Source organism: Odontomachus brunneus, unplaced genomic scaffold (assembly GCF_010583005.1).
Source record: "Odontomachus brunneus isolate Ranch 3 - 2012 unplaced genomic scaffold, Obru_v1 Obru_scaffold_093, whole genome shotgun sequence".
NCBI lineage: Eukaryota > Metazoa > Arthropoda > Insecta > Hymenoptera > Formicidae > Odontomachus > Odontomachus brunneus.
This window is the reverse complement of record NW_022639543.1, coordinates 1,254,722-1,265,769: the sequence shown is the minus strand read 5'-3', so window position 1 is coordinate 1,265,769 and position 11,048 is coordinate 1,254,722. Positions and strand designations below refer to the sequence as shown.

Here is an 11,048-nt window from a genome sequence, read left to right as displayed (position 1 = left end):
TTGTTCGCGTTGTATGCCGCAACGTGCTCTTACTCGCTCCAATGCACTCTGATTGGTCCGCGTGGTAACGTAAACCAATTAGAGTGCGTTGGAGCGAATAGGAGCACGTTGAGACATGCGACGCGACAAACCTCTAGATACACACGTATACAAAACCAGTTTATTGGTCACATATTATCTAAAATATCTTGTAAGATAATATGCAACCAATGGTTTTGTGTAACACAGTGTACACAACTGGAAAGCACCCATTGATAGTACTTGCAATAAATTATGGAACGCAGCCCTTGCATACAGCGCGGAAATACCTATCATACGGCAGGAAGTGACGTGGTGGTAGCCAAAACTTTCAGCTTCTATGGAAAAACAGCATATTAATTGGCTACTGCGTCGCGCAGTAAGCGTTTCCCCGTCCTGTGTTCAGGGGCCATTACGATACCACATGACGTTGTTTGCATTTTTAACATTTTTATCTATTGCACACCAAAGCGATGAGCGAAATTCAATGAAAGCTTTTTTTTTAAGGCCTTGCGTACGATAGAAAAAATATTTGGAATAAATATTAAGTATTTCTTAAACTTAAAATTTTTCATATTTAATATCACGTTATTTTTAATTCCTGATTCTAGGTTAGGTTTTGTTTAATATTATTCCTATTCTTAATATGTGCTCTGTTGTACGCAGGGCCTAAAGAAACGTCAGTGCAACGGGTTAAGGTGTAAAAGTGTCAAAAAGTGCAAACAATACGAACAACCTATAATGTTTATGATTACGGAAATTGTCGAACATTTCCGAAAATTCGATAGACAGCCTTTCATTCGATCCGATATACTTTCAAAAACACAAAAATTGTAAATGTAATATATATAAAAATTAAAGATTTGCAATGTGCTTCTGGAACTTCTTATTATTATTGTATTTAACTTCTTATTATTATTGCATTTTGTCGAAATTACGTAAAATTTTATCGATTTTTTATGCTCGGGAAAAGTAATTTTTAAAATTTGTGTATATAGTGTATATTTCATCAAATATATAATTAGTAAATTAGTTTCTCTTCATAATATGTATGGAGATTAGAATGTCGTGTAATCCCGATGAAAAATTTTTAATGCAAAATTATGTATGAAATTTGTCCATACATAATTATGTATAATTATATATAATCATATAAAATTATATATAATTATAGACAATTATGTATAACAATATGTATAATTACATATAAATCTATGCGTAACTATGTAAAATTATATATGAATTTATATATATAATTATACATAATTATGTATAATTATGTATAATTTTATATAATTATATATGAAAAATTTTTCATTGGGATGTTAATTACTACATCGTTGCTTTATTACTTTTATCATTACATCTTGTATATTCTTGTATCCGTATGAAATTTGTATGCTTTGTGACTTTGACTACATAAGTATGGACTGCCAGTTGGCATTGGGTGCTTACGATAACGAGAGTAGAGCGAATGAGATTTGGATCCGAGAGAATAGTATAATCTCCCATCTACAACTGTAATATTCTATGGTCTGTTTTGTTCCTGCTCTTAAGGCCATCACACACAAAATTACATAGACGCATATGCATAGCATAAGATAGAATGGACCAATGAGCATCGAATATTAAGTATCAATCATCAATATGGCGACTTAATATTCAATGCTCATTGGTCCATATGATCTTATGCTATGCATATGCGTCTATGTAATTTTGTGTGTGATGGTCCTTACAGTCTCATGAACACAGGAGCAGATCAGGCTACAGATTCTCGAAAATATATCGCATACGACATTTAGTGAAAAGCTATAATATACGTAACATGAACTATAGCTTTTCACTCAATATCGTATGCGATATATTTTCGAGAATCAGGGCCCAGTAGCCCTATTCTGTAACTCGTTATTGGAGTTAACGACAGTTTCGTTATCGTTGCGCAACTTTTGTATACCATAGAAAAGCTGCGCAATGATAACGAAACTATCGTTAACTACAATAACGAGTTACAGAATCCCAGTACAGGGGTACTATTCCGTACACGCTTATCGACAACTGTCGGATCGGTAGACGTCGTTGCGCAGCTTTTTTATACCATATAAAAGCTGCGCAACGACGTCTACCGATCCGACAGTTGTCGGTACGCATGTACAGAGTAGCACTCCAGGAGTTCGTCTCACGAACAACAAAGGATACCCTGGTAACACATGTTGATTTTATATAACGTTTTATTATCGTTTGTAAAATATATCAAAAACGTTTCTTAAACGACACGTGTTACTTGGGTAATGTATCATACTTAAAGTGTATTAATATTTTATCTTAAATTTATACTTAGATGTGAGTTTTTCAATTGAATTAAGATTATATATAATATGTAACGTATTTCATACGGTCCAATTAAAATAAATTAATCAAGCTCTTTACAATCTTTGATAATTGCAATCTGATCATCTGATGTGAGACAAGTTTCAAGTAATAACTATTAATACAGGTTTAATCCTTGTTTAAGGAGAGTTTGAGAATCTCAAATAATTAATAAACTGAAATAATATGTTACATAATTTTTTAAATAAAGAAAATAAAATATTAATACACTTTAAGTATGATACATTAGCCTTTGTTGTTTGTGAGAGGAACTCCTGGGGCCCGATGCTTGACGATGTACGAATGAGATACGCATGCGAACATTTACAGTATACGTAACGTGAACTACACATTTTCGCATGAGTATCTCATTCGCATACTATCAAGAATCGAGCTCCTGATCTGCTCCTCTGTTCATGAAACTGCAAGAGGAGCAAGAGCAGACTATAGAATATTATAATTATAGATGGGAGATTATACTATTCTCTCTCGGATCCAGATCTCACTCGTTCTACTCTCGTTATCGTAAGCACCCATTCTCACGCTGTAAACAACATGAAGAGCACCTCCAAGGACTAAGTGGCGAATCCCATATTTTCGATGACATATTGTGAACTCACGTATAGTAGCAAACCTATACCTTTACCAGTTCAATGCTTGATATTCGTTAATTTTTACATACATGTCAAAGAACTACATATTGGACATATTAGAGAACCACAAATATATATTAATTAAATTAATAATAACATTTAATTTTCAAGTAAAATTATTTTATGAAAGTAAATGCATTACAATGTTTAAACAGATTTTTTTAGACACAAGTTAACAAAAGTTGTAATTTTTAGCGGGCAATAATATTATATAATTATAATTAAACAAATATTGCATAATTAAATTCAATAATATATATATATATGCATTATTGAATCTATTAATTATACAATATTTAATTGTATATTTAATAATACATTTTATATGCTATGTATACGCAATAATACACACACACACACATATTTATTTATTTATTTATTTATTTAGTTATTTATTTATACACTTATAGTTGTCCTTATTTCACTATTGTGTGTTAAGTTTATACATACATATTTTATTTATACTGTAAGTGGTTCTGCACTTTATCAAACATGATAAAACAGCGTGACATATTCCATCTCTCTCTTCCTTCCTGTTTTACCATCGAAATCTGACTTCATGTTTCGATTTTTTGACATTTATCCCTCGGGAACATGCGTAATATTAATTACATAAGGCGTTTTTTCGTTTCGATACCGTTTGATTGATTGGTTTGGTCCACTTAACGCTTGCAACGCCTCGAGCAACAAAGATAGAATGACGCTCGTGGCGTTGCGAGTTAAGTGGACCAAACTAACCAACCAAACGCTACCGTAATTATGAAACGAAAAAAAGGCCTATAGCAAAGCATTGTGAGAATAGGAAAAGTGGGGGAAACTGGCAGTCCATATTTATATAGTCAAAGCTTTGTGATAATTCCACTATCATGTGGTGTACTCTAGTCAGGAAGGGAAACATTATAGTTCCAACGACTGCAGCACCATCACCTAACATTTAAGGCCCATTGTTCCAATCTTTTGACCTAACAGTTAAATTATGTGCCTGTCGCTGTCAAATTTGAAGAAAAAACGAAGATAGATATGATTTAACTACGAGGTAGAAGAAGAGAAGAAGTTGAAGCAGGCAGAAGTTTCTTCGCGGCGTATTTTTGAAATACCTTTCATGTGGTTTCGACATAATAGTCGAGAGGTACGTTAAAATTAGCCATCCTTTATAGTGATTTTCTTTTAATGTCTTAAATATTTGAACTATTTCAAGTGTTTTATTTGCACTGTGAACTGCAACTTTACAAGCAAATGAATTGCTCTTGTGATTGGCCGGGTCGCTTGGTCGATACTATCGATACTTTGAAAATCGCAAACACTGCAATGGCGACGCGGCAGTTCGGATCGGATATATCGTTCCGTGTTCTCGCACGATTTAGCTCTCCGAGGATGAGTCCCGTGCGCGTATCGTCTTATCCGGGAGTGTCAAAAGTAAATCTCGCGCGTTTGTTGTCACAAGAACTTTATTAAACAGCCGTTGAAAGTAAATATGTCGCGAAACGGGTAATCGAAAGTGTCGCAAGCGAGGTGTTGTATGCGTGTACTACGTTCGTCGTTATATCCAGCGTTATGGCGGTTTGAAATAAAATCACTGCCACTTCGCCTTTCCATTCGCCAAAGGTGTCTCGTCGCGAAACATCATCGAGAATGCCGAAGATGAGTTTTCGGAATTTGTCGAGAATGTATTTGGTAAGTTAGTCACAATGTGGTTAAAACATAGCTGAATTGTCATGACCCAAACAGCACACGATATCCTATGGATGTTCTGTGGATGTCCTTAGGATATCGGGACGTTCTCAGGACATCCTCAGGACATCCCGAGGAAATTTGTGCTGTCTGGGGAATATCTCATGGAACAACCGTTGAAAATACCGAGCGAAGCGTCAAACACGTATCAATCCCCGTATCGTATCGAGTAATTCATACAGCACAAATATATATCTCGGAGACATCCCAGAGATATCACACATTTCTGGGACGTCTCTGGGATGAATTTTGGACATCTGTCCAAAATATGCTGCATAAGCAATCATCTGACACTGACACTGAGTTTCGAACTTCTCACAAACTTAACTCACAGCATTGTTTGCTACGGAAAAAACACGTTGTTAAGCAGCCGCTGAAATATCTCATGAAACGGGTCATTAAGAGTGCCGTCATATAATAGCGTCTAGGAGTTGAAACCGTCATTCTTTACGTTTCCGATTTGACTCTCGCGCGCGAATTATTATCGGGCGTGCCGAAAGTAAGCTTCGTATGTTTGTGCAGTAAGATGCCACTACGGGACGAGCCGCTGTCGAGTTGATGTTTTGTGTCCGTTGCATTCTACGCTTTCAATCGGCCAAAAAGGTTAGTAAATTTTGATAAAATAATAAATATTGCTATTTTATTTTGCGTTTCAAATCATACGTTCTACTTGCGAATCTAAAATATAAAGCAATTGACTTTTCTTTTAACATATACCAAAAAATATAGTCTCATTCTTAACGTAATTCTCTTATATTAACATATAAGATAATTAAGATAATTAAGGTCATTGATTATGACCTCTCAAGAGAATTTATTTAAAAAGAAAATATTCTACACCGAAAAATATTTGAAAAATAAAAAATATTTAATAATAAAAAATAATAAAAAATAGTTAAACACTACAGAGAGTTTCCCGAGTTACTAAAACTGCATTGTAATTTTTACTACAATATCCTCAAATTTCTCTCCGTATAAAAACATATATTTACTTAAATCTAAATTATTTTACTTAACGAATATTTTATTTAAAGAATAAACTTTTATGCGTGAAAAGCTAAAGCTTTAGATAAACATAATTTTCTCACTTGAAAAAATATTGTATATTGGTATAAGTAAATAACTGATATTATCCAACAGATATTTTTTCTTAAATTAAAAATATAATGTTTTTAAACGTGTGGTGTATATATATGCTCTAGATTATTCTATGCACTTAAAACTATATATAGTCAAATTAACAATCATTGTTTCATATATAAGCAACGATATATAATTTTGTTAGAAAGATTTTAAAGTCTTGAATTTCAATAACGTTTTTCTTTATAATTTTATTTAAATATTATAATAGTTTCACAGGCAGTACACACAGTATGATTATTTTGGTGATATGATATCTTCTCCCGACATTTAAAAACATATTTTCAAGTCAATATTTTGTGCTTTCCATTAGTAAAAGCTATTTTTAAATTTTATAAAAAATTTAGAAATTTTTTTTCTCTTGAGGCTATTTATAAAGGGATCCCGCTAAGGATGAGATTATATTTTTTTGGATATGAAAGTTAAAGTAGAAATAGCGTATAAAGTTTAGGCATTGTCATTGCATATTCTACAAATTTAAAAATAAATATTAAAGATTTCTTACTACACACCCTAAATCATATTTATAGTAGTCTTAATTTCGTCTAAATAAGATTATAATCTTAGGTATCAATGGGATACAATTAAAGATACTGATAATCTTAAAAAAGTTTACACGACTATTATTCTTTGAGAATTGTTAATTTATAATGTAAACTATTCATTTTATAATTTATTATTCGTAGATGTGCGCATACATATTTAAAGTACAGTAACGTATTATATAAGACGCGTTAGTGACTGTTTAATCAAATTATGGCAGTAGTTAATAACGAATATAGTGCTGAATCGATCAATGGATTCTTCTTATAGAGAGTATGAAAGAAGTTTCTTTATTATAAGTCTCTTTTTCATCTCAGTGAGATCGTTAAGAATAGTGTCGCGTAAAATATTTCAACAGCCATTGCAACTGCTTCGTTCAGATTTAATCCAAGTATTACAGTAAGCAAATATTTTGAATACAATCGACATATTTGTATGCATCGGCATTGTCATCTCACGCATGTAAAAATATTTATCGGCCATTGAAAGAATTTGTAAATCCATCAAAGTTGTTCGGATAGAGTCTCAATCGATCTATCAACGCGGAACGTGTTCACTGATTGACCTATTCTAAAGTTTACAATGGTGAACTCTCAAAAGGCGCAGCTTAGAAATACGGCCTTTGGGAATACGAGACGACATAATAATACCCTCAGTCATTCAACGACAAAGTTTATGATCTTGAAAGGTTCAACACATGACTGACAAATTTCTAGATACAAAAGTAACGATCGCTGCATTACAGTTGGATTTATACTTTTTATTATAAGTTTTAGACACACAAGGTTACAGCACTCAGTTGCAACCGATGAATTTGTTGTTGAGAACACTTGTACGTACGCACAGAGCGATGCATAATGCATTCGAATAAATGTTACAAGTATCTCGTAAGTTTATTTACTTGCAAGTCTATCATAAGTTTATCATTCAATTTTTACTCAGTTTACATTTTAAATCCTAGTAAGTTTAGTATTTCAATAAAGAATATTGAATTAAAGTAAACATTCGGTTTACTTTCTATATATAGTCAAACCAACTTTTTCTTGAATAAAGTTTTATCATATTCTTATGAAAAGAGTAAACTTCTTTTGTCTTTGTTTTCTTTCTTGATTACATGATAAGGAGCTTTTCCAAAGTTTGTGATGAATATATTTTAAAATAATTATCAAGAAAATATTCTTTGTTAAAAATAATTAAAAAAAGGAAAGTAAACTGAGTAATCGTTTTTGTTAGCTATAAAATAATAGTTTTCTGCGCATGAATGTGCATCATAAATTTCTTTTCGACAACTTGGCAGTCGAGTTATTAAAGATTGTTGACAATTCTTTAAGTATAAGTATACTAATAATTTTTAAATTTAACCCAATCAATGCGAAGATTTTTAGATCTCTTTTAATCGAGCTTACACGTGACGTATCGAAAATATCTCTTGTTTAATTCACACGTGACAATGTCAAGTCGCGACTATATCAAGAATAATGAATCTCGATCGTATATTAAAATACTCTCTCGATTTCTCCTCCCCTATCGTTCGAGTTTTTTCTTTCGTCTAATGCGCCCCGTGGTGCTGACCTACCCCATGGGAGGATTAATCTCGCCTTCACGTCGATAGTAATCGAACCGCCGTGACCCCATTGGCGTGCTGCATAGGGCAGACATATACGTACGCATTTGTCGAGTACGCGTGCATCCATGACGTCATCGTCTCGCGGTAGTGTTGCCCGATCGCGAAGCCACGTGGGGCCTTTGCCCCGATGTGATCTCGACTCAGTGGAAGTATGTACATATGATGCACAACATACACAAACACGATAGTTGATTTATCAACATTTGATCCGAAGAAAATTTGCACAAAACCAACATTAAAATTTAATTACACAGTGAAAAACATTTGTGTCGAAATGAATTCGTGAAATTTTTCTATTAAAGTTTTAACATACCCATGTCTTAATTGAGTATACTGCCGATATACTGTTTTGTCTGCGTCGTGAAAGTTGATATTCACCATTTCCAAGTGTTAAAATAATACAATAATTAGAGTACTTAAATTGGGATTGAAATGTATCAAATTTAACGCAAAAATTTTTAGTGTAAAGTTTCAAAGATGAGAAACGCAACTTTGTGTACACGGGAATGGATAATCATTCACGCTATCAATCTGTATTTTTTATTTTATATATATATATAAATAAATAAATAAATAAATATATATATATATATAAATAAATAAATAAATAAATAAATATATATATATATATATATATATATATATATATAAATTATATGATTTTTAGCATATGCTATTGATAATTACACTAATAAAACTCACAAGATCATATAAAATATATCATGTACAAAATAAAGCAGAAATATAGATGTAGGTAATGCAACTTTTCTTCGGATGCACACTTATTTTTCTTTTTATTATTTAGAAGATTTATCAGTACACACATAAGATACTTGGAAACGATTATAAAACGGGAACCACTTTTTCTTTCCACTTATCTAACGATAAAAAATTTTCTTGTTTCAACTATAAACACAAAGTGTTTTTGAGGTTACCACGCTGTTGCTTACATTAGTACGAAAGTATGGTCATGCGATTATTGAGAGAGCAATGTGACGATACTATCTCTGTGCTATTCATGATCAATTTAATAAGCGATATAATGCTATATGATCGGGGTTTGGTTACATAGGAAAATGGTGTATCTCTTGCCATTCAAAGGGCGCACTTAGTCACATAGAATGGACCTACCCCGTGGGTGGATAAATTTTTTTATCTACGCCCGTGAAGGAGTCGCTGTGACCTATTTGCTACGTCACGTGGAACGTGCGGTCGTTCTTCTCATACAAGCACACATCACCGAATATGTTATCGCGCGTCATCACGACATCGATTAAGTATAATGCGTCAAGAATCCATTTGACACCATTTGAAATGAAAAAAATTAGCTCGAAACTCGTAGATCTGCGGAATTCGATATTTAAGATGCGCACTTGAGATTCTTAATCTTTTCATTCTTCAGTTTACTTAATTGTGTTTGCAGTTTTATATACTAAGAGAAAAAAAGTATTTAAGAAATAAAGAATATTTATTAGATGGATACTAGTAATATATATTTACTTATATTAATATAAAATATTTTTCAAATAAGGAAATTCTCTTAAAACCTCAGCTTTTCAAAGGCAACTGTGTTTTCTTCTATTTAAATAATAATAAATTTTATATACTTAAGTAATTTTTTCTTTAAATAAATTTCGATTAGATACACATTAGTACCCACTGAATTAACATCTTATATTCTCTAAATATTATCCTTTCAATGTAACATTCCTTTGCGACTACGTTTTTTATTGAACATACGTTTTTTATTGATCAATAATAAGTTTCTTTTTGTAAGCTTGTTTATTAAGCTGATTAACGTTAACTTTTATTGAAGCATCAAGAGTGCACGCGAAAGCTATGCGAAAAAAACGTGCCAAAAAGTAAAGGAACTTCTTACCTCTTAAATTATTTCCTTCTGTAATAATACGCGAATGTAGATGGGATCCCCTTGACGGGAAGGGCAGCTATTATTAACGTGGAACAAAAGACGCGGCTAGGTCTCGTCAATTTTTTATCGAGAGATACGAAAGAATTTTTGTGCAGCTCAAACACCTACTTTTCTTCTCCAAGAGAAGTCACGTCGCGCGTAAAAGTAAGGACAAATATGCTATCGTCAACGTGAACGCGGGGAAACATCCTCATACTCGATCGGGCACCCGGTATATTGTCAACTGTCAGTTGACAAGATACAGGATGCGCCTTTTCCGTTGCGAGAGTTCCAAACCGGCACTCCCATCCCATAGAATTACGCTCAATCGTCCATCGATTCAACACGAGCGCCGTGTCGTAGCGCCGTCGTACTTATTATCGATCGGACTGTACGTATCTTATGAATTACGAGTAAACGTCGTGCCCCGTGAACGGTATTTGGTTACGTGCATTTTGTGTCGCAGGAAAAGGTTTCGCCGTCTGCTATTCGCGCGGGAGATGTCGCGTTTCGTCAGACCGAATTGCCATTTTCTTCCTCTCCTTCTTTTTTCTCTTGCAACTGCAAATCGGTCGATTCTCGAAATAGCCGCGATGCGGGCCCCGACCGTGACACGCGCATCTCTCAGCGACGATTTACTTGTCAAATAATTCTTCCTACGACCGCGGGGCTCGCGATTACCGCCAAGGCATACGCAGTAACTTACGTGCATGCTTATGTTACGTCGTCGATATTTCATTGCGCACGCAGCCGGGCGATAAAAACGTGCGGTACCAAAAAATATTGCCACGCCGTAGCGATAGTGACCCGAGTGGAGTCTAGAGAACGAGATATTAGATTAAAGTAGGATACACCGATTTTTTTCACGTTTTAATCACGCAATTCTGAAAAATCATCGGACGTAAAACGCGACGAGAAAGATTCGAGAGAAATAAATGAAAGGACGTACGGTAACTTCGAAATACCAAACGTCATGCCCAGAGCTTAAAAATACTTCTCCAAGAGAGAGAGAGAGAGAGAGAGAGAGAGAGAGAGAGAGAGAGAGAGAGAGAGAGAGAGA

General features: G+C 33.7%; 1 protein-coding gene across 1 annotated transcript in view; it reads left to right on the top strand.

Annotated features, from left to right (window-relative positions):
• Positions 1-4,095: 4,095 nt before the first annotated feature.
• The window catches only part of LOC116848322 (thrombospondin type-1 domain-containing protein 4-like), a 94,341-nt gene continuing 87,388 nt past the window's right edge, over positions 4,096-11,048 (top strand). The window contains exons 1-2 of the mRNA XM_032824266.1: positions 4,096-4,167; positions 5,292-5,372. Coding sequence (XP_032680157.1) covers positions 5,328-5,372 — 45 coding nt within the window. The 5' untranslated portion in view covers positions 4,096-4,167; positions 5,292-5,327. The remainder of the gene's footprint in view (positions 4,168-5,291; positions 5,373-11,048) is intronic.